This window comes from Hemicordylus capensis, chromosome 2 (genome assembly GCF_027244095.1).
Source record: "Hemicordylus capensis ecotype Gifberg chromosome 2, rHemCap1.1.pri, whole genome shotgun sequence".
NCBI classification, from domain to species: Eukaryota; Metazoa; Chordata; class Lepidosauria; order Squamata; family Cordylidae; genus Hemicordylus; species Hemicordylus capensis.
Genome location: NC_069658.1, coordinates 247895000 through 247919646, shown reverse-complemented (window position 1 = coordinate 247919646; position 24647 = coordinate 247895000). Strand labels below are relative to the sequence as shown.

At 45.2% G+C, this 24647-nt stretch overlaps 1 protein-coding gene across 1 annotated transcript in view; it reads right to left on the bottom strand.

Moving 5' to 3' along the window:
• LOC128343930 (uncharacterized) overlaps positions 1-17322 on the bottom strand; it is a 44064-nt gene extending 26742 nt beyond the window's left edge. The window contains exons 1-4 of the mRNA XM_053293362.1: positions 16904-17322; positions 13458-14513; positions 11702-11828; positions 7837-8836 (exon numbers count right to left, since the gene is read on the bottom strand). Of these exons, the coding sequence (XP_053149337.1) occupies positions 7837-8836; positions 11702-11828; positions 13458-14174 (1844 nt within the window). The 5' untranslated portion in view covers positions 14175-14513; positions 16904-17322. The remainder of the gene's footprint in view (positions 1-7836; positions 8837-11701; positions 11829-13457; positions 14514-16903) is intronic.
• Positions 17323-24647: the final 7325 nt, after the last annotated feature.

The window sequence follows — 24647 nt, the reverse complement described above, 5'->3', positions numbered from 1 at the left end:
GATCCAGCAGGCTGTTCTTATCTTCACAGTTTAAAGCCTGACTCTGCACTATGTCCAGAACCTTGAAAGTGCACACTCTCTTCCTCTGCCTGAGAGAACCTCCGAAGAATTCTACCTCCAATTTAGGTTAGGGAAAAACCAAAAATGCTGTGACATCTGAACCAACCAAGTTTGGTTTGCTCTAAATGGTTTGCTCAAAATAAACCTAATGAACCCAAGGTTCGAAGTGGCTTACTTATCTAGGTTTATTTCAAGCAAGTTGGTCAGAAAAAAACACAGTTGGTTGGTTTGGGTATCACACAAGCCTCCCTCAAATTCTATTTCCAGTTTAGGTTACAAATAAATCAAGATTCGTTGTGATGTTTGAAATGACCAATCTTGGTTTATTCCTAGCCTTTATTGGAAGTAGAATTTCTGGGAAGCTCACGTCACATCTGAAGTGGCTGATCTTGATTTCTTTCTGACCTGTCTTGGAAGTGGGATTTCCGGGAGGCTCATGCAGGCAGAAGTGTGCTCTCAAGGTTTGGGGACAGTATGTGAAACCAGACTTTAACCATGGTTACTCGTGACATATGAACTGGGCTACTATCCCCGCTCCTTTCCATGGCTCAAAATGATGTTGATGTCCAAATAATGACTGACCAAAAACCCTTGCTAGCCAGGGCCCAGGAATAGGATTGTGTTTTCCCACCAATAGAGATGCTTCCAGGATTTCCCCACAGTTCAGCTGTAAGAGGGGTTGTGTTGGGGATTCCCTCATGATGATGTCACTGCCCAAGTAGATCAATGCTGCACTCCTCTTCCAGTGGTGCTCAGGCTGGGAATCACTGGTCTAAGAGATGGTTCACAACACAAAACATTTGAGAACTTATAGCAGAATGTGTGAACTTGGCTCCAAAAAAACACACACCAGGTTGTGACATTTTGTTGCCAGAGTCAGGAAATTAAAGGGGCACATGCATAAACATGTTTGCATTTACGCAGGGGAATGCCCAACCCTTGGCACACCCCATATGTTTTGCAGGGAGCTTTTGTGCAAGATCAGTTTCGAGCATCCCCGTGACTGGGGATGGGAGAGGAGAGCCGGTCTTGTGGTAGCAAGCATGACTTGTCCCCCTAGCTAAGCAGGGTCCACCATGGTTGCATTGGAATGGGAGACTTGATGTGTGTGCTCTGTAAGATATTCCCCGCAGGGGATGGAGCCGCTCTGGAAAGAGCAGAAGGTTTCAAGTTCCCTCCTTGGCATTTCCAGATAGGACTGAGAGAGATTCCTGCCTGCAACCTTGGAGAAGCTGCTGCTAGTCTGTGTAGATAATACTGAGCAAGATAGACCAATGGTCTGACTCAGTATACAGCAGCTTCCTATGTTCCTATGACTTTGCATAGCGGCACCATCTTGCATGAGTGCAATTTTATTCATTGCTCAAGCACATGTCTGGATGTCAGCTGGTGCTTTTAAGTGGAGCTAATTCACTGGCAAAGAGGGATTTAAAAGGGGATAGATCTGTTTGCCATGGCTATTAACCACGATAGTTGGACGGTACTTCCATGTTGAAAAGCTCTATACCTTCCGAATACTAGGTGCTCTATACCTTCCGAATACTAGGTGCTGGGAAACTGTGAAAGGATAGTGATTTCATGTCCTACTTATGGACTTCCCTGAGCCATCTCACCAGTGACAGTTATTAATAGGATGCTGGACAATAAGGGGCCCTTCTTCTAATCCAGAAGGACCTTTTGTTCTTTAAGCAGTTAAGAAGCTGGGGGGGGGGGGCACAGGAGCTCTCCGTGTGTGTGTGGCAACATAGCTCATATGAAGCTGTTTTGTACAGAGCCAGACCATTGGTCCATCTAGGACAGAGATTTCAAACCTCGGGTTCCCAGATGTTGGGCTACAACTCCCAGCATCCCCAGCCAAAAACAGAGGCTTTAGGCCAGTCCTGGAACTTGGTACCCCTACATGACATTTGACTGCTGTGGCCAGGGGTGATAAGAGGCCTCATTGCTAATTAGCTGATTAGATGTTTTATTTAGTTTATTTATGATATTTCTATACCACGTCATATGTACATCTCTAGGCGGTGTACAAAATTTAAAATTTACAAGTTACAAATTAAAATACATGACAATAAAAACAATATAATAAAATAGATATTAAAATAAGATTTTTTAATTATTAAAATTAATTCTAATTAAAAGCCTGTGGAAACAGGAGAGCCTTGAGGTTCTTCCTGAAAACAAAGAGAAGGAGATGCTCTTATTTCAGCAGGGAGTATATTCCAAAGCCCTGGGGCAGCCACAGAGAAAACCTGGTCATGGGTTGCCACCAAATGGGCCGGTGGCATCCATAACCAGACCTCTCCAGAAGATCCTAACAGGCGGCCGGGCTTATGACAAAGGAGGTGCTCTCCTACATAGCCTGGAACCAAGCTGTTAAGGGCTTTATAGGTAAGAACCAGTACTTTGTATTTCACCTGGAAAAATATCAGCAGCCAGTGCAGTTCTTTCAAAACTGGTGTTATGTGGTCCCTTCGTGTTGTCCCATAGACCAATCTGGCTACCGCATTCTGTACCAATTGTAGTTTCTGGATTATGTACAAAGGCAGCCCCACGTAGTGCGCATTACAGCAGTCAAGTCTGGAGGTTAAACAGCATATGTACCACTGTTTTAAGGTCATTTGCCTCTAGAAATTGACATAGCTGACGTATCAGCCAAAGCTGATAAAAAGTGCTCCTGGCCACTGCCTCAACCTGAGAAACCAGGCTTTGGGTCCAAGAGCACTCCCAAGCTATGTACCTGATCTTCAAGGGGGAGTGTAACCCCATCCAGAACAGGCAGATCTAAACCATCTCTCAGGTCCTGTCCCCGCAAAGTCAGTACCTCTGTCTTATTTGGATTCAACTTCAGTTTGTTATCCCTCATCCAGCCCATTACTGCCTCCAGGCAGGCATTTGGCAAAGATATGCCATTTCCTGATGTGGTTGGCATGGAGAAGTAGATCTGGGTGTCAACAGCATATTGATGACACCCAGCACCAAACCTCCTGATGATCTTTCCCAGTGGTTTCACGTAGATGTTAAAGCACATTGGAGACATTATGGAGCCTTGTGGAACTCCACACCTCATTTGTCGCTAAGCAGAACAATATCCAAGCGACACCATCTGGAAGCTGCCAGAGAGGTATTAATGGAACTACTGGAAAACAGTGCCACCCAATCCCACCTCCCTCAGGCAGTCCAGAAGGATAACATGGTTGATAGTACTGAAAACTGCAGAGAGATCCAAAAGGATCAGCAGAGTCACACTCCCTCTGTCAGTTTGAGATCATCCATCAGGCCGATCAAGGCAGTTTCAACCCCATAGCCCACATGAAAGCCACTTTGAAATGAGTCTAGATCAGGGATTCTCAAACTTGGGTCCTCAGGTGTTATTGGACTTCAACTCCCATAATCCCCAGCCTCAGTGGCCTTTGCTTGAGGATTATGGGAGTTGAAGTCCAATAACACCTGAGGACCCAAGTTTGAGAATCACTGGTCTAGATAATCTGCATCATCCAAAACTGCCTGGAGCTGAGAGGCCACCACCCGCTCAACCACCTTGCCTAACCATGGAAGATTAGAAACAGATCTATAATTAGCTAACTCTGAGGGATCCAGTGTCGTTTTCTTCAACGGTGGTCTAATAATAGCCTCCATAAGACAAAGAGGCATCTTAATATATTTGTGTGTACTCTGAGATTCTTTAAACTCAGGAGTTTCCAAGTGTGTATCCCCAGATGTTGCACTACAACACCAGTCATCCTCAACCACAGGTCATTGTGGCTGGGGATGATGGGTGTTGTAGTCTAATATCTGGGGACCCAAGCTGGGGAATCCCTGTTTCAATTTAAGAGGCCAAAATTGAACTTATGACTTTCTGCATGCAAAGTGTGTGTGTTTCCTTTCTTTTATGGCCCCTTTACACAAGAATGAGAACCACAGAGTAAGCAGCAAAGGAGTGGTCTATCAGCAGGTTTCTGCCTTGATGGCTAACTGGAACTTCCAGATTCAGCAGCAGTTTACCTGTAAAGACCAGTCACTGGGGGAGAACAACGGTACTGAGCTCTTGCCTTCATGTCCTGGTTTTGGGTTTCTTGGAAGTGTCTGGTTGGTCACCCTGAGAAATAGGATGCTGGACTAAATCAACCTTCAATCTCACCCTGCAAGGTTGCTTTGTTCACATAGATGCAAGTCATCACATTGAGGAATGTTCACATGTGAAAACTGCCAAGAACAGGCAGCTGGGTCTCCAGATGTTGTTAGACTACAACTCCTAACATTCCCAGCCACAATGGCCAAAGATCCCAAAGACCATTGTGGAGATGCAGCCATAACTCAAAGGTACAGCATCTGCTTTGCATGCAGAAGTTCCCAGTTTCAATCCCTGGCATATCTAAGTAGGACTGGGAAAGATTCTTGCCTGAAAATGTGGAGAGTTACTGCTAGTCAGGGTAGACAATACTGAGCTAGATGGACCAGTGGCCTGACTCAGTATAAGGCAGCTTCCTATGTAGTCCAACAACATCTGAGGCCACGAGATTGAGAGCCCCTGGCCCGGAAGCATATTCCAACACCAGTGCTGGTTGGATTCACCTCTCCTCCTCTTGCTGACCTTTGCACACTTCCTGTATGCTTGCTTGGGTTTCTCCACACTGGTGGGCTAATCCAGCATTAGGATTGGGCCGGTACTGGGCTAGGTATGGGCAATATTTATCAAATGGGCTGAACTCAGAACATTGAAATGTTCCTTCTGGACAAAGTTCCATACCTCCCTGCTCCATGTCAACCATTTGGTGTGAAAAGATCCTTATGGGCAATAACATGAGATTGTGGGTGGGCTCACACTACACAGGAAATGGCAAATTGCCAGTTCTTGGAGCACACCAGAAAGCCCTGCCTGAAATCCTAGTGAGCCCGAAGACCATATGAGTAGATGGACCAATTATCTGTTTTTCATTTCCCAGCCAATTCCAATTTATCAGGAGCATATTTCCACTCTGTTGCCACCTCTTGTTTCCATTTTATCTTCTTCCGTCTCCTTATTTGATTGAAAGCTGTTTTTCAATCATTTCAGAGAGGCCCAAGTTCAGAACAAGACATAATTTAATTATTAGAAGTCTCTCTTTCTCCTGATGGTTTTGAACCCTCATTACTTACTTTATTGACCATTGGCAATTTATTAGATTATGATAAGAAATTCTCTTTCCATTCTTTTTCCAAACAAGTGAACACATGGAAGAAGCAAAAACAAAACAAAACAAAAACCCAAAGTCATGATGGGATTTTTCAAGTAGTCCCAGTAGGTCCTATGAAATCATCAATAAAGGCAATGTTTGAAAAACTGAAAACCAATTCCACAAACAACTCAGAAGAGGGCGGAATCTGCTAACAGAGTTCACAATATTCGTTTGTGACTTTTCCAACCAGACTCATTATGTTTCATCTTCCTATTTGTCTTTTGTGAAAGCAAGTTCCCTTGAAGTAGTTAAGAATTTATTTATCCATATAGTTGTTTGAATCAGGGTAGTTTGCAGCCTCACAGGTCACAATGGATTAATCCAGATATTCCCAATCCAGAGATCCCCAGAAGTTGTTGGACTGCAACTCTCCACAACATGGTGGGGATGATAGGAGTTGTAGGCCAAAATTTGGGGACTCAAGGTTGGCAACCCCTGGATTAATCAAAAGGTTATCTACACCAATATTTTTCAACTTTATCAGATTTGGGGGCCCTAACTTGACCTGCAACACATGACTTCGTTTTAATTGTAAACGGCTGTGTCCCTCTTTCTCCTTCCAAATTTCTCTGTCTCTGTACCCTGAGAAAGCCTCTGTCTTTCTCAGGGTACATCGGCACTGCAAACATAGAGGCTTAACGGGCTTTTTTGCTAGAGAATTCTGGGAACTGTAGGTCTGTGCTACAGATCTCCAAAAGAGAATTCTTAGCAGCCCTATCAAACTATCGTTCCCAAGATTTAGGTGGATGAGCATAACAGTTGAACTAGTATAGATGTGGTATCGATTTGTAGTGTAGACATAATCCCCGCCCTCACTGGAATCTTCCTTCTTTTCTTTTCAAAAAGGCAAATATTTTAGAGTAGTAATAAGGATATTTATATACTGCTTCTCCAAAAAAAAAAGTTCTCATAGTGGTTTACATAGAAAAAGGAATAAGCTGATCCCGTCCCCATATTTTGGTGCCATAGTATGGCCCACTTTAGGCCAAGCCACAAACTAGTAGCTTAAGATCAATGACCCAAAGTACTTATCACAACTGGTTTCACACTGGTGTTAATGGCTCTCTTTCCCTCTAAGTCAGGGCTGCTTTCCCCATGGGGCTGGGGAGCACTGGAAATTGTATCTTCATAGCTGAGGAAACCTACCATACAGGGGCTAAAAGAAAAAAAAAATCTAATCACAAGACTCCTGTCAGGAAAAAACCAAACAGGCCAGAAAAATCAGCATGGCAACTGATTTTACTTCCTGCTTCCTTTTGCAGAGGATTCTGGGAGCTCTTGAGACCAGATCAGCCAATCCAGGTACTCCAGATGTTACTGAACTACGATTCCCATCATCCTCAGCTATAATTTATGGTGGCTGGGAATGATGGAAGTTGTAGTTTAACAGCATCTGGAGTACCACAGATTGGGAAACATTATGGCCCTGAGCTGAGCCATAATGAAAGCCAAAGGAAACACAGTTCCTCTCAGCCATTCCAATCTAGCCTTCTTCTCCAACTTGTCCGGCACAAATAACCTTTCTCCTCTCTCACATTTCTCAGCGGAAGTAAGGAAAAAGACAGCTGTAGCAATGCCAGTGATTGCTCCTTTTTGCTATGCAGGGATCCAATTCTAGCTTCAGACATTATGTTATTCAACTACATTCTGTACACTCATCCATGTTCTTGTGTGAATGACTATACCTGCATTCATTTTGAAAGTGAACCTGTGTATAGGTCTCTCAAATGCATGATTCAGACAGGAAATGTCCTGCTGTACTTGTGTTTGACATAATGTGTGAATAACTGTACCTGTGCCCAAATCTGTACCTGTGTACAGATGTACATCTGTATACTGTACATTTGTACAAGTGTTGAAACAAGGCTTATAAAATCTAGCAATGAAGGGAGTGGAGTGGAAAGCAGGATAACGTCGCCACTGCTCTGTAAAGAAAAAGTTACTCTATCGAAGAACAGTTAACTAGCTAAAATGAATAACCAGAACATCTGTAGAACTTCCACCTTAATGTACACTTAACTTGGGGTACAGATAAACCTATCTAGGTGAGGAGAAGGAGAAAGAGGCCAACTTTGATAGAGGCCTACAATTTCAGAAGCCTCTTTTAAAATTTATTGATGTAAACAAAAAACAAAAAACCCTACTATCCTATTCTCACATGGAGCTTGCTGTGGTCTCCCATCCAAGGAACTGACCAGGCCCATGCCTGCTTAATTTCAAACTTCATGGCCATACTAGGGGCTCCCAGACCACTCACTTCACCCCATGAAGTCTTTTTAAAATGTTCTTCTATATTTATACTCTCATGTGCAGCTTCTCCACTTGCCAAAAGCACACACAGCTTCATTCTCAGAACTGCATTACTGGCCGACTACTTGTACATCAAGGGCCATTCCCCTGGGTGAATTTTGTATTATTTGCTAAAATCTGCCTGTTTGGTACAATGTTGGATGTTTTTGTAGGTGCCTTGTTAATCTAATTATTAGATTAGGCTGCCATCTTGCCTTGATGGCCATGCCCCCTTCCCTAGCTGACTGCAGGAATCTTTGCTGAGGTAGATCACATGCTTTCTCTGGTGTGGATTCTCTTGTGACTAATAAGGCGTGAGTTCTGGCTGAAGCCTTTCCCACAGAAGGAGCACTCGTACGGTTTCTCCCCTGTGTGCGTCCGCTCATGCACGATGAGGTTTGAGCTCCGACTGAAACTCTTCCCACAGCTGGCGCACCGGTAGGGCTTTTCTCCAGTGTGGGTTCTGGTATGTGCAAGGAGATTAGAACTCTGACAGAAGCTGATCCCACAGACGCCGCATTTGTATGGCTTTTCGCCCGTGTGGGTCCTCTCGTGCGTAATGAGTTCAGAGCTCTCGATGAACCGTTTCCCACACTCGGCACATTGGTAGGGCTTCTCCCCAGTGTGGATTTTCTGATGCCTAATCAGGAGCGAGCGCAAGCTGAAGGATTTCCAACACTCAGGGCACTGGTACGGCTTCTCCCCTGTGTGGATTCGCCGGTGGCTGATGAGCTGCGAGCTGCGGGAGAAGCTCTCCCCACAGTCTAAACATTTGTACGGTTTCTCTCCTGTGTGGGTTCTCTGGTGGTTGATGAGGTTTGAGCTGCGGGTGAAGCCTTTCCCACATTCTGAGCATTTGTACGGCTTCTCACCTGCGTGGGTCCTCTGGTGGCTAATAAGGTTCGAACTCCGGGAGAAGCTTTTCCCACAGTCCGAGCAATCATACAGTTTAATGCCAGGACTCATTCCCTCATGCACAGCCAGGTCAGAAAACGTATCCAAGATTCCTTCCCTCTCATCATCACAAAGTCTCCTCTGAACCATGGATGAGCCAAGGTCAGCAGCGTTGTTACCTCCTGCACAATTGGCCAATGTATTCAGTCTTATCTCTCTGTGGGATTCCTGCTTCCTCTCTGATCTACCCAGATTCTTAGAGGGCTCCCCCTTGCTATTACAACCCTGGATCACGTTCTCCTTGGATTGCCTCAGTGATGACACTAGCTCGCTTATTTTGAGTGTGGAATTCTTCTCATTCTCACTTCTCCACCCATCTAGAACAAAACAGAGTCATCACATTAATTATTCTTTGTACCATGGGAAAGGTCACCAGACCAAAAAAAGTGGGCACCATCAAAACACAAGAGAGGAGATCCTCAGGTGCCTCACATAATTCTTTATTGAGCCCAACATGTTTCAGATAATATACTTTTTCAAAGGCAATTTCAGGGTTCAAATTAAACAGAAGAAGAGTGGTGTAGTGGTTAGAGTGCCGGACTAGAGCCAGGAAGACCCAAGTTCAAATTCCCATTCAGCCATGAAACTCACTAGGTGAGTCCAATCATGAGTAGAACCATTAAAAAATTGGGTTCAATTCCAGTTCAGGTTCATCAGTATTTTTAAAATCTCCAGTTCAGATGCTAACTTTAAAATGTAATTCAGTAACTAGTTCTGAGCCTCTGAAGTGGTTTTGAAATGGTTTAGATACATTTCATATTATAGAATAATTATAGAACAATAGAAAACTCTTTTTAATATAATAGTTGGCATATATTTATTTATTTATTTATTATCATAGTTTTATACCGCCTGATATGTACATCTCTAGGCGGTGTACAAAATTTAAGATATTAAAAATCACAGATTAAAATACGTGAAACACAATAAAAACAATAGTATAAAAAAATTAAAATTGTTAAAATTAATTCTAATTAAAAGCTTGTGAGAACAGGAGGATCTTGAGGGTCTTCCTGAAAACAAACAGAGAAGGAGATGCTCTTATTTCAGCAGGGAGCATGTTCCAAAGCCCTGGGGCAGCTACAGAGAATCTGCCACCCCATATACAAACCTCTGGGTGGCTTACAATTTAAACACAAGAACAATTAAAACATTAACACAATTAAAATAATTTAAAATATAGATTAAAACTTTAAACTTTAAAACTATTACTCTAATATTCTGCTTGCAATGAAACTCTAAAATAAATACAATAACTATTCAAGATTATTGATGTAAGCCACTTGGAGCTAACCCCATCAAAGGAAACGTGGATTATAAATCTTTTAAATAAATGAATGAATTTGGCTTTTTGCCACTCCTAGCAAATCAAAAGTTATGCAGGGCACTGATGGCCACTGCGAAAACCTGCTCCTCCTCCTTCATCCTTCTATAGTCTGAGAAGTCACTGGACATTTTCAAACTTGTCTTCAAACAGTCTGAATGTGCAGAACATTTCAACGGCAAAACTTTTCGACTCGAAACAGGTCGTTTCAAGTGTTTCAAGCTCAAAATAATACACCCTGTAAAATTAAAGGGCCTGTTTTGAGCTTGGAACAAAACAACCCCACGTCGATCAAAATGGACAATGACTTGTCCCCTTTGCTAAGCAGGATCCGCTGTGCCTTGCATGTGAATGGGAGATAGTAAGGTCATTCACACAACCTAATTGAGCCCCTGGTGGTGCAGTGGTAAAACTGCCGCCCTGTAACCAGAAGGTTGCAAGTTCGATCCTGACCAGGGGCTCAAGGTTGACTCAGCCTTCCATCCTTCCGAGGTCGGTAAAATGAGTACCCAGAATGTTGGGGGACAATATGCTAAATCATTGTAAACTGCTTAGAGAGCTTCCAGCTATAGAACGGTATATAAATGTAAGTGCTATTGCTAATTGCTGGGGGCTGAGGAGGGTGGGAGACAGTGTTCCCTCTAAGAGGGATTTCCAGATGTTCACTACAACTCTCAGCATTCCCAGCTGCAATGGCCTTTGACTTGGGATTATGGGAGTTGTCGTCAGCAACATCTGGAAATCCCTGTTAGAGGAAACACTGGTGGGGGGGAGGCAGGATCTCACCTACATTCCCTCCAGACGATCCAGCCATCTTCTTCAGCCGCACTGCTTGCGCGCCCACACAAGCTGTGCTACAGCAAGCAGCGCAGCCATCTAGAGGCCAGGGAAACACAGCCTGGCCTCCAGAAATCCCACAATGCACCATGTGAGGAGCATGGTGCACTGGTAGATTTCCCTACTGCCAGGCACTCTAGCCACCTGACTCTATGAATGCTCCGGCTGCAGATGTGCTTGCACCCTTCAACCCCAGTTTAAGCCTGGATTTCTTTTAAAGGGCTACCCCGATGAAGATCGCCAAGATCAGGACTGATCCTGGTGCTCCACGCGAGCAGCCCTACACAGGTAAGGCTGTGCAAGCCCAGGTAAGCCTGCTCGTGTGAATAAAATCTACATGCGAGCCCTGTAAGAGATTCCCCTTAGAGGACTGGGCCACTCTGGGAAGAGCATCTGCGTGCTTGTCTGCAGACGGCTCCAAGTTACCTCCCTGGCATCTCCAGATGGGAAGAGACTCCTTCCAGTAACCTTGGAACTTTCCAGTAACTTGTGTAGACAACAGTATTCCCTATAACAGGGATTCCCAGATGTTGTCGACTACAACCCCCAGAATCCTCAGCCAAAGGCCACTGCAGCTGGGATTGCTGGGAGTTGTAGTCAACAACATCTGGGAATCCCTGTTACAGGGAACACTGGTAGACAATACTGAGCTAGATGGAAGAATGGTCTGACTCAGTAGAAGGCAGCTTCCTATATTCCTGAAGAGTGTGTAAATGCACTAGTGACAGTGCTCCCATTGCAAATGATGGCAGTAGCATTGCAAGTGCAATGGTGTACTCCTTAGTACCACAGAACAGCCCCGTCTTCGCAAACAGCACCAGCGGGGTGCAGAGTGGCTCTGAAGCAGCAAGCAAACCTCCCTCTTGGACTGGCAGCAGTCAGTGTGTGTGTGTGTGTGTGTGTGTGTGTGTGTAATTGGCGCATTCATCTACCACCAAAAATGTGTGTTTCTGAATAAAACTGAAATTCTTATGAAGCCACATGCTGCGCCTGGTGGCAGATTTTGTACATGTATCCTTACCGAGCAAACTGTCACTCCCGCCGACCTCCTGCTTGCCCCTTCTGCTGAGATGCCTCTGCCAGATGTTGGAGAGTGTCCACTCCACTGTGGGGAAGTTGGCGGCCATCATCCCCAAGAGCCCTGGGACCTGCAACAGCAGCAGTGAGGATCGCGTTCAGGGCAGGGTGGCGGGGCTGAAAAGGTAAAAACTACAGACCAGGGCGGGATTCTGCACCCCCTTCCTGTCATTTTCCACATCTGCCCACCGCAGGGCCTTTACAAGCAACCCCGCTGCCAAGTATTGAGCAAGAATGTGTTCTTTGCCATAGGACAGGGTCGCACAACTTCAGCCCTCCAGATGTTGCTAGACGACAGCTCCCATCATCCCCAGCCACACTGGCCAATAGCTAGGGATGACGGGAGCTGTAGTCCAACAACAGCTGGTGGCTCCTCCTCCACCCCAACTGCCACCACAGAGCAACCAGGGACTATCTTGCTCGGAGGGGAGGGGAGGAGTAAGACCAAGGCCCATGTAAAGATGTCAACGTGTGGCTTGAGCTATTGTTCTTTATTCAAGTTTTTGTAGACCGCTTTGGGAGGTTCGCCTGAAAAGCAGCATATAAATGCAATAAATAAATAAATGCAATAAATAAATAAATAAATAGATAGATATAGATAAATAGATAGATATAGAATCATGCTCTATCATAACACTGTACAGAGAGAGAGAGAGAGAGAGAGAGAGAAACCTGTGGTGGGTGGGGGGCTATGCAAATGGAGAGGGAAGCTATGCAGATAACTGTGGGCTCCCTTCTTCAACGGCTCTGGTTGCAGGAGGAGCCAGTGGCTGTCTGCACAGCCCCACCTCTTCATCTGCATAGCCCCACTCACCCAGGTCCAAGACCAGAAATATTTCAAGTTAACAATGCTAAACAGAACAGTGGCGTCTGCCCCATCATCTCTAGCACTGCAATAAGGCAGAGCAGTAGAGATGTCATTGAGTGGCCAGAGCAGCAGCATTCTAGGGTGCCATCCGGAAATATAGTGGCACCACCCTAGAGTAAACAAAGCAGTCCATCTTGTGACCAAGCCACATGGCAACTGCTCCCATTTCCTGGGGAGAAATGAGAGTGTAGAAGGAAAGCTGGAGGGGAGGGTTGGGACAACAAAAAGCATGGGGCAAGGGGCTGGTGTTCCACTTCAAAATTTCCCTGCCCCTTTGCTAATTCACCTATAAAGGCCAATCCCTCAATTTCTGCTTTGTCACATATTAGCGTGACCATGAGACCAAAAACCAATGGAGGGAGGGCTATGCATCCAGGCAGTGAGCTTGATTGCTCTATGGTTCTAATTAAGCAAAATGGGGCAAAATCAACAGACTACACACAAGCAAATGGGGTTGTGTAGGACAGGCTTCATCTTCACCTCATAAAACTGAATGGCTGCCATTCACTCTTACTGAAAAAGAAGAGTGTTGCATGGAGAAAGGTGAATATGATTGCAGTGGGGATACAAATCCTTGCTCTTTGCCTGTCACATTGGGTAGCCTGGTTTCTGACCTACACAGTAGTCTAGAGTGCCCAACCTGTGATATTCCAGATGTTGCAGAACTATAACCCCCATCATCCCCAGCTACAATTTATTGTGGCTGAGGATGATGTGGCTGAGGATGATGGGAGTTGTAGTTCAGCAACATTTGGAGTAGCACAGGTTGGGAACCTCTGCAGTAGCCCGTTACTAACTCTGGGTGTCTCTCCTCTGGGCCCAACTCTCCTACCTCCAAGTCCCGTCTCTCAGCTTCCTGCCACCTCAACAGGAAGTCCTCTGCCAGGGATACAGCTTGGGTACATGTCTCTGGATGGTGCTCTCTGATCCAGCTCTGCATATCCAGTGGTAGGATGGTCAAGAACTGCTCCAAAATCACCAACTCCAAGACCTGCTCCTCCATGGGTGTCTTTGGCTTCAGCCACTGGTGGCAAAGTTCCCGGAGCCTGCAGCATACCTCATGGGGTCCCTCGGCCTTCTGGGAGCACAGCTGCTGGTCCTGCCTTTCTGTACCAACAGAGTCTTCTCTGGCCTTCCTGGAGGACCCCATCTCACAGGTATCGGCATTGCTCATGGCCCGCTCTGCTCCTCTGCCAAAGGCTGGCATAAGATGAGTCACCCACTCTCCTCGACTCCACCGGCAGGCGTCAGCTGCTCCTTCAAATGAGGCTAGCAAGGCTTTTGTGTCACTCCACAGTGGGCGGTCTGGGGTTGGTGAGTCTTCAAGTCTCAAGCGAAGGGATGGTGTGGCTTTCAAGAATTCTTGCCACTGGGCTTCCCAATGATCCCCCAGTTCATCGTCTGGTTCCTGTTTCACCTGAGGAGACGCTGACCATCTTCGCAAGTCCTCAGTAGCTCCACACTGGGCAACCTGAGAGTTTTCGTCTTCCTCCTCCTCTACCTTCAGTCCATCTCCTGAGCCATGACCTTTTGAATGCAGCTCCTCCATTTCAGCTCCTAGCCCTGTCTCCTTTCCAGTCACCGCCTGAATCTGTCCTCCTGTCAAGCCCTATTCCGATGCCATCTTTTCCTTTGCAAGACGAGGCATTTCTTATCCATTCATTATGGGTCTTGTTTACAATTTCCAAACCTCAGCTCCCAAAACTTCACCTGGCAGACCAAACAACCTGGCTACATATCCCACATTCCATTTGACTGATACTTATTATTTAATCTGTTCAACAGGGATCCTGTGCAGTTGATAAAATGTTCCACAGTGCTGGGGTTTGGAGACTAAAGGAAGGAAGGAATGCTGTAGCAAGATCTTCACCCCGTCATGAGATCAGTTCTGTTGACAAGAAGCACAACCATTTTCCCCCTCTCACATTTTAAACATCTTTTCATTTATAGTGTAAGATATAGACTCATACATGATAAATGTTAAGTTCCTGTTTCAATCTGTTGTTTACACAGAGAATATATATATATATATATATATATATATATATATATATATAGTAAATAACTATAAAATATAAACTTTCAAGATTTCTCGCAGCTTGACAAATTAATTTTATTTTAATTACCACATCTGAATGGTTAATTACCTAATTATCTTATCTGAATGGTTAATTCTTGTATATTCCTGTCCCTCTTCTTCATAAATGGAGCTTTCTGTATGAAAGCCCTTCTAATCACAGCTTTAGAAGTTTCCCAAAATACGACAGAGAAAACTGCTCATTGCTTTTGTAAAAATTTATTTTTTTCCTAAAAGAAACAGACAAATCAGTGAAAAGGTGGCCTTGTTTGCTTCTGTTGCAGAGAGAGCACAGCAACAATTATTTGAGAAGAATGCGGCAGATTATTTTAATTATAAATATTTGTCAAATTAAAATGTTTTTATTATTTATTATTTGTCATGCCAATCAAACCTTTTGATGATCAGTGGTCTAAACCAGGGCTGCATAACTTTGGTGCTCCAGCTGCTGTTGGGCTGCAACTCTCATCTTCCCCTGCCACGGTGGCCAAAAGTCAGGGATGATGGGAGTTGTAGTCCAACATCTGCAGGAGGCTAGAGCTGTGCAACTCTGGCCTAAACAATAAACAGCTGCTTATTTACTAAAACTGTAGTGTATACTGTGCAGATTGTTGTACTGCAAATCAGTTACGACATGGAATCATACACTCGAGATTTAAAAGCTGATAAATACAAAAAGGTAAACATCTTTTCCAAGAGTATGTATATAATTATATATCTACATTTTGATGAAAGCAATAGTGGAAATTTTAAAAGTTGCACTGCTCCCTTCTTAGGAACATAGGAAGCTGCCCTCTACCAAGTCACACCATTGGTCCATCTAGCTCAGTGTTGTCTACACAGACAGGCAGCGGCTTCTCCAAGGTTACAGGCAGGAATCTCTTCCAGCCGGATCTTGGAGATGCCAGGGAGGGAACTTGGAACCTTCTACATGCAAGCATGAAGGTGCTCTTCCCAGAGTGGCCCCATCCCCTGAGGAGAATATCTTACAGTGTTCACACAGAGTCTCCCATTCAAATGCAAATCAGGGTGGACCCTGCTTAGCAAAGGGGACAATTCATAACTGCTTCCACAAAACATTCTTAAGCATGCTCACTCAGTACAGGGAGGCTTCACTGTGAGCACATGAAGCTTGTGAAAGGGGATCTTTCCCACCACTAACTATAGGCAACGTCAGGGATCGAATCTAAAACATACCCCATCCAAAATATGTGCCCTACCACTGAGTTATGCATCCCCACAATAAATATGCTTAAGATCCAGCAGTATTTTTAAAACAGATCTGACAGCCCCACTAGTAACAGGTAACAAGCACTTTAGTAGTGTGAGGGTTCCTGACCTTAGGTCTCCAGCTGTTGTTGGATTACAACTGCCATCATCCCCTACCATTTAGGCTGGGGATGATGGGAACTGTAGTCCCACAACAGCTGGGGACCCAAGGTTGGGAACTCCTGTACTAGGGAACAGGCTCAATAAGATTTACTTTTGGATAAACATTCTTAGAATCGCACTATGGATATGATTCCCTTTGCAAATGTGGTATCAGAGGTTTGCTCTCCCTCCATACTTTTCTCTTCTATATGAGCTCAAAAGCAGTGGGAGAGGAAACCACGCGCTTCACAGGTCTCCTAATAGTAACCACTCTTGTTTTCTTCCCGTTTTTATAACTTCTTATTTCTTCTGGCTATCAAGCAAGGAAAATAGCGCACATCTGCAAATCTTTTGGAGCCTCATAGAATGGGTACCTGCAACCCTCATTTCCCCAGGCCTGAGTATTCCCAGATCATTTTCCTAACTCAACAAAAGTGACCTCCTTACCTCCTGTGATGGCGAGGACCTAATCTCCCGATGCCACTTTCCCACCTTGGCATGGTGGTGGGGGGAGAGAGAGAAAGGTGGGACAGGAAGGAACCTTCAGCACAATTTGCAGAGTCGATACACACTCATTCCCCAGCCCTCTCTAGGAAGGAAGACTCTCTCTAGTTAACTCTTTCAGGTATGAAAATGTGATTTGTTCATGTCGCTTTTAATTTACTGTACTTAAAAAAAAAAACCAGCTTATTTTATTTATTTTAAAAATATTTACTCTCCTTTTCCATCGAAGTGAAGTCTGAGGATCCTAACAAAAACTGAACATGAATATGAAGCAAAGGATTAACACCGAAATCAAAACATATCGCAGATGCCAATGCAAGTGTTACCTGAGCAAATGACCATTGACACGGATAGTGAAAGAGACAAAGGTTTATTTCTCAGCGCTGAGGACGACCCCTGGTGCCTTTTGGCAAAAGTCCAAGGAGCGTACCTCTTACAGACTAACAAGAGTTTATAAAGATTTTCCTCCACCCCTAGGCATCAACATTCAGCCCCAAAGAACCAATCAGTTCATTACATTTGTACATATGCTTGCATAGAGGCTGGACTTTGCGCTCTAAGTTTCTGAGTTTCTATTTCACAGCAGAGAGATAATTAATTAATAGGAGAAGCCTTCACATTCCTAGAACAATGCAGTTACTATTCAGGGGAGCCTATCTCTCCCCGCTGCTGCAAACCCCCACTTGTTCTGCTCTGGGCAGATAGCCAACTTATCACTTTCTCTGGCCTGTACTTCTCCATCTCACAGAGGCACTGAATTTCAAACACACTTTCTACAAAGCAATTACAAAGCAGCTTTCTATTAATGCTGCACATGTCACACAAGTACAAAACATAAAGCAACCCTCCCCCACAGCGCTATAAACAGATGAAAATAAAAGAAAAACAACCAAATGGACAGCCACAATTAAAATTCACCAAAGGCTTTGATATATTAGTTTTCACCTGGTTTCTAAAGCAAAGAAGAAACCAGACAAATATGTTATGAACAGAAGTATGTTTTTAAATATTATTTAATCTATTTATCTGTCTGTTTGTTTATTTATTTCTGCCAGGCAAAGATATTATAAACGTGTGCTTTCTATAAACCATTTTCTTTCTTGCCCACACCCCACATCATTTTGCTGTGTAAGTCACTTTGATGTGTTTTAGAAAACCAAAGTGACTCCATTTTACTTAGAAAACCTCAGTCTGACTTAAAGTAACCCCAGCCCAGCTCAGGGCCATCATGGCCTCTCATGATCAACGTCTTATCTCTCTCCACTAAATTGTATCTAAGGAAACTTGGTTTTTACAGGATTCTCACTGTTCTTTGCTGACAGTTAAAGAAAACAGGATGTAACCAAATAAGGAGTAATTACCAGATGAACAATGAATCATTCGCATGCGTACTAGATACTTAGTCCACCATTTTATTGCCACGTATACTATGTCTAGGGTGTCAGCATCATTCAGATTGTTTGTATAAATGTAAGATGCACCTGTAACCAAACTGTAATCAGTTTGAGAGCGTAAAGCCCACTCATTACCTGTTGCAACTGCAGTGCAATAAAAGCCTCTAAATATTCCCACTGAGTCTGTTTGATTGGCTAAAAGGCGGACCCAGGGATGAACCAAATTCACATCAACTTTGAGGATTTTTTGTTGTTGAAAATCATTAAATATTGTCTTCTTGTCTTAAGGAGGCAATCATTAGACCGCTTCTGAAGAAACCTGCCTTGGATCCCTCAGAGTTAAGCAACTACAGGCCTGTCTCCAACCTTCCATGGCTGGGCAAGGTGATTGAGAAGGTGGTGGCCTCCCATCTCCAGGCGGTCTTGGAGGAAACTGATAATCTATTCTAGACCCATTTCAAACTGGCTTTCAGATGGGCTATGGAGTGAAGACTGCCTTGGTCAGCTTGATGGATGATCTCCAATTGGGAACTGACAGAGGGAGTGTGACTCTGTTGGTCCTTTTGGATCTTTCAGTGGCCTTCGATACTATTGACCATGGTATCCTTCTGGAATGTTAGAGAGAATTGGGATTGGGAGGCATTGCTTTGCAGTGGCTCTGATCCTACCTCACAGGAAGATTCCAGATGGTGGTTAGAGTGCCGGACTAGGACCAGGGAGACCCGAGTTCAAATCCCCATTCAGCCATGGTACTTGCTGGATGACTCTTGGCCAGTCACTTCTCTCTCAGCCTAACCTACTTCACAGGGTTGTTGTGAGGAGGAACTTAAGTATGTAGCACAGTGCTCTGGGCTCCTTGGAGGAAGAGCGGGATAGAAAATGTTTAAAAAATAAATAAATCTGAACTCTCTTATGGTGTCCCTCAGGGCTCCATATTGTCTCCGATATTGTTTAACATCTACATGGAACTTCTGGGAGGAATCATCAAAAGATTTGGTGTGGGATGTTATCAATATACTGATGACACCCACATCTATTTCTCCATGTCAATATCATCAGGAGAAGGCATAACCTCCCTAAATGCCTGCCTGGAAGCAGTAATCGGCTGGATGAGGGATAACAAACTGAGGCTGAATCCAGATAAGACGGAGGTACTTATTGTGTGAGGTCAGAACTCGGGAGACGATTTTGATCTGCCAGTTCTGGATGGGGTCAAGCTCCCCCAGAAGGAGCAGGTACGCAGTCTGGGGTGCTTCTGGATCTGAACCTCTCCCTGGTGTCCCAGGTTGAGGCGGTGGCCAGAGATGCTTTTTATCAGCTTTGACTGATACACCAGCTGCGCCCGTTTCTTGAGATGAATGACCTCAAAACAGTGGTACATATGCTGGTAACCTCCAAGCTGGATTACTGCAATGCACTCTATCTGGGGCTGCCTTTGTATGTAGTCCAGAAACTGTAGTTGGTCCAGAATGCAGCGGCCAGGTTGGTCTCTGGGTCATCTAGAGGAGAGCATATTACTCCTGTGTTGAAAGAACTACACTGGCTGTTGATACGTTTACGGGCAAAATACAAGGTGCTGGTTATTACCTATCAAGCCCTAAACAGCTTAGGCCCTGGGTATTTAAAAGAACATCTTCTTCATCATGAGCCCCAACGCCTGTTAAGATCATCTGGAGAGGTTCGTTTGTGGTTGCCACCAACTCATTTGGTGGCTTCTTGGGAACGGGCCTTCTCCTGGACTTTGGAATATGCTCCCTATTGAAATAAGAGCCTCTCCATCTCTGGCAATTTTTTAAAAGGCACTGTAGACATATTTATTCACCCAGGCTTTTAATTAGATTTATAGTTTTAATATTTTAATGTTGGGTTTTTTAGAAATGGTTTTAAATATTGATAATAGTCATTGGCATGCAATGGCTTACATACTGCTCAGGGGATTGTGGGTGGCTTGAGCACCACCTGCACCAATTTCCAAGATCTCACACAACGAACGAAGCCCTTAGGAGGGAGTGCTGCCACCCTCCCATCTTCAGTGCTTACACCAGTGTTGCTGCACTTGCGTCCCTCCAGATGTTTTTGGACTACAGCTCCCAGCATCCCCAGACACTGTGGCCAGGAGTCAGGGATGATGGGAGTTGTAGGCCAACATTTGCAGGAGGTCCAAAGTTGAGCAGTCCTGGCTTACACACTCACTGGGGCAGTGCTCAAGCTGCCCATGTTCCCTGCACAGTATGTAAGACATTACATGCTATTGTCCTGGCTGCTTCTTCTTTTATGTGTACATACAGATCTAGCCATAGGGGTGGATGAGGCAGATCAGGGTACAGGGCTATAGCTAAAGGAAAGGGGGGAGCTGTGTTCACCCCAGAGGAGAGCTGGTCTTGTGGTAGCAAGCATGACTTGTCCCCATAGCTAAGCAGGGTCCGCCCTGGTTGCATATGAATGGGAGACTTGATGTGTGAGCACTGTCAGATATTCCCCTCAGGGGATGAAGCCACTCTGGGAAGAGAAGAAGGTTCCAAGTTCCCTCCCTGGCAGCATCTCCAAGATCGGGCTGAGAGAGATTCCTGCCTGCAACCTTGGAGAAGCTGCTCCCAGTCTGTGAAGACAATACTGAGCTAGATAGACCAGTGGTCTGACTCAATATACGGCAGCTTCCTATGTCCTATGTCTCCAGTGGTGTGAGGGAGATAATGAAGAATATAGGGAGGGCTGGAGCTGGGGGGCCCTGGGTTCCTTGAACCATTTTGCTCAGTTATAACTACACCCCTGAGTGTGACTATATGAGGAGGGTGCCGAGCTGAGCTTGGTGACTTGCTGTTAGTTGAATGTACTGCCTTCACTGAACTTGAGAGAGAGAGAAACACTGATAAACTCATCATGCGGTTAGTTTATCAGTATGCATATGTATGCATGTGTGTGTACCCATCGATCTGCATAGCACTTTAAGAGTATTAGTCACTGCCTTGAGGAGCCTAAAATTTAGACTGCAAGGACTGCAAGGCAGCAGTAAAGTGTGCTGTCGAGTCAATGTCGACTCCTGGCGACCACAGAGCCCTGTTGTTGTCTTTGGTAGAATACAGGAGGGTTTTACCATTGCCATCTCTTGCGCAGTATGAGATGATGCCTTTCAGCATCTTCCTCTATTGCTGCCGCCTGATATAGGTGTTTTCCATAGTTTACGAAACATACCAGCGGGGATATGAACTGGCAACCTCTGGCTTGCTAGTCAAGTCATTTCCCCGCTGTGCCATTAGGTGGCTTACTTGGGCTTAATTACAGTACAGACCAAGAGTTGGGCCAAGGCTGTACAGAAGAGTCAGGTCTTGAGGAGGGATATTCTGAGGCTTTGGAATATGCTCCCCGTTTAAATAAGAGCATCTCTTTGTCTGCTTTCAGGAGGACTCTCAAGACATACTTGTTCTCTCAGGCTTCTAACTGGATTTTTTTTTAAACCTATTTAATGTGTTTTTATCTGTGATCTTGTTTTATGTGTTTTGTGAATTTTAACTTTAAAAAAAAATTCTGTTGTATTTTCTAATTTGTACACCACCTAGAGATGTATATATCAGGAGGTATAGATAGATAAGACAGACAGATAGATAGATATGAAGGAGGTAGAAGATGAGGCATCTGGGAGGGAGTTCCAGGCATGGTGACCATAAGGGAGCAAGAGTTTAGTTTGGAGGAGCAGAAGCAAGGTTGTAGCGGGCCCTGGGACAAAAAATGAATACGAGCCCCTTTCCCTTTGCCCCCCATGAGAGGAGAGAGCAAAGAGCAAGCCGTCATCAAGTCAGCAGGCCCTTCCCTCAGGGACATTTGCACACCCCTGAGCAAAAAACGTCCCCGTGACTGAAGGTGATGAAGCAATAAAGGTTATACAGGAAGGGATGTGTTGGGACAGGAGAGCAGAACTGTAAGGATGGGCAGAGCCATGGAATGACACATGCCATCGTTCTACTGATGGATGCTAATCATGATGGCTTTATGGAACGCCCATGTTCAGAGCAGGAAACCTCTGAATATCTGTTGCTGGGGGGCAACTAGGGATGTGCACAGAACCGGTTCGAAGGCCCTTTATGGGCCTGCAAAGTGGTTCGAAAGGTGGCAGGTTCTGCCAGTTCGATGGCGCCGTGGGTGCTGCTTTAAGAATGGGGGAGGATGCCCTTCCTCCTCCCTCCGCTCTTCCCCTCCTGGCGCTCCTTTATTCCGAAGTTAAGCGGGGCAGCAGAGTACCTCCCTGCTGCCCCATTGCCCAGATACAACTGGGAGTATCCGCTGCACCTGCACACACTGGCATGGGCACAGTGGATACTTCCGGTTATATCTGGACAACGGGGCAGCAGGGAGGTACTGTGCCACCCCGATTAACTTCAAAATAAAGGCGTGCCAGCAGGGAAAGAGCGGAGGGAGGGGTGAGTGCACCCTCCCCTGCTCTTAAAGCAGCATCCCCAGCGCCATCAAAACGCCCCCACCTGGTTCCATGCACATCCCTAGGGGCAACAGCAAGGGAGGGCTTGCGAGCAACCTGGAAGCATAACACTGACCATTGCTGGGGCAGAACACAAGGCTACATAGACCTGAGGCCTGGTCCAGCAGGGCTTTCCTTTTGTTTTTATCTGTAGTTAAACAAACAATTACTTCATGTGATGTCTGAACCTGCAATTGTGGTTTAATCTTGGTTTCTTTCAGTAGCTCTGTACCCATGGAGAGAGGCAAGCCTTGATCATGGGACGTAAGAAGAGGCAGGTACCAAATAAACCACATCAAGGTGAAACAAACCAAGATTTGGTTATTGTCAGTAGAGCCAATCCAGGTTTGCTAAATAAAAAACACTGATTCTGCATGGCGCCTGGGCATGCCCAGTAGAAGGCAGCTTCAGATTTCAAGCCACAGTCCTTCTGGGCAATGATGGTAGGTTCATAGCACGTTGCCTTATGCAGGTCAGACCCTTGGTCTATCTAGTTTTTCGACAGTGTGTCTGCAGTTCTCCCGCATTTCAAGTGGGTGTTTCCTAGCCCTACCTGGAGATGTCAGGGATTGAAACTAGGTTCTTCTGCATGCAGAGCAGATGCTCTACCAGTGAGCTATGAGCCCATGTGATACATTCCAGTGAAAACAATCCACGTGGCTGCGGATATCCATAAAGACCTTCTCTGCCTCTGCTTTGTATCTATAATATTTAAAATAAAAAGCCACACATCTCACATAAAATAATGATTTTATTTTTATTGGTAGCTGTGATGGAAAGCAGCAAGGCTATGGAAGAAGACAGTGGTGTCATGGCACGTGGAAGCTAAGCCACATTGCGTCAAGTGTTGGGAGTCGTTGCTTTGAAATGTGGCTACATAACCTTGCACTCTACAGGGCTCGTGAATGGTTCGATTGTTTTGGAAAGCCAGTGTCCTCCTAAGCCTCAGCTTGGTAGGAAGGTTTTTCCTCCCACCCCATTCAGAAGCTGGGGATGGAATCTGGGCAGGGCATGCTCAGCCTAGCTAGCTGAGGCTTAGCAGGTGAGCATGCTCCCAACTCGTGTTCCCTCTAACAGGGATTCCCAGGAGCTGTTGACTACAACTCCCAGCATCCCCAGCTGCAATAGCCTTTGCTTGGGGATTAAGGGAGTTGTCAGCAACATCTGGGAATCTCTGTTACAGGGAACACTGCTCCCCAGCTCCTACCTTGATATGACTGGAGCATCTGGTGGGCCACTGTGTGAAACAGGATGCTGGACTAGATGGGCCTTGGGCCTGATCCAGCTGGGCTGTTCTTATGTTATGCTAAATCAGGAGTGTGCACAGCTCCCAAAGGCGTGTGACCTTCAGGAGCTGTGTGCACTCCTAACCGTCATTCGAAGAAGCTTCTTCCCTTTCTCTTGCTGCCAGCAAAAGATTAGAAATAACATGCAAGTGGAAAAGTCAGGATCCCCCCACATTAGAGCATTGGTATCAAGAGCTATGGTCCTTGGCATGAATGGAAACATTAACTCAGGAGCTGCACAACTTTGGCCCTCCAGCTGTGTTGAACTGCAACTCCCATTGTTTCCAGTCACAGTGGTCAATAGTCAGGAGTGATGGGAGTTATAGTCCAACATCTGCAGGAGGGCCAAAGTTGTGCACTAACAAAAGAAACACATGGTTGTAATAACCAAGACAACTTAGCCTATTTTATCAGCACCCATTCATCTTACTTGTAAATAATTTCACGTGCCTTTCAGAGAAACACCTATCTGGTCAGATTTGATTCCAGTGTAGTACCCCTTGTTAGTGTTACAGGACTGATTTTTACATGAAACCCCAATAAGGTAAATATGCCAACTCTAGGTAGGGTCAGACAACCTGCAAAAAGTAAGTAGATGGGAATCTGGGGTTCCCAGCGAGTGCATGCTCCTGGCGCAAGTCAGCACCTCCAGCCATTTCCATGTCAGGTGGACAGTGTTGGGTTCCCTCTGCTGCCTGAAATTCTCTGCCCAACTCTGACATTCTGTGCCCAAGATGATCAGGGGCCTAGAGCACCTTCCTTATGAGGCAAGGCTACAAGACCTGGGGCTATATAGTTTAGAAAAAAGACGACTGCGGTGAGACATGATAGAGGTCTATAAAATCATGCATGGTGTGGAGAAAGTGGAGAGAGAGAAATTCTTCTCCCTCTCAGATAACACTAGAACCAGGGGTCATCC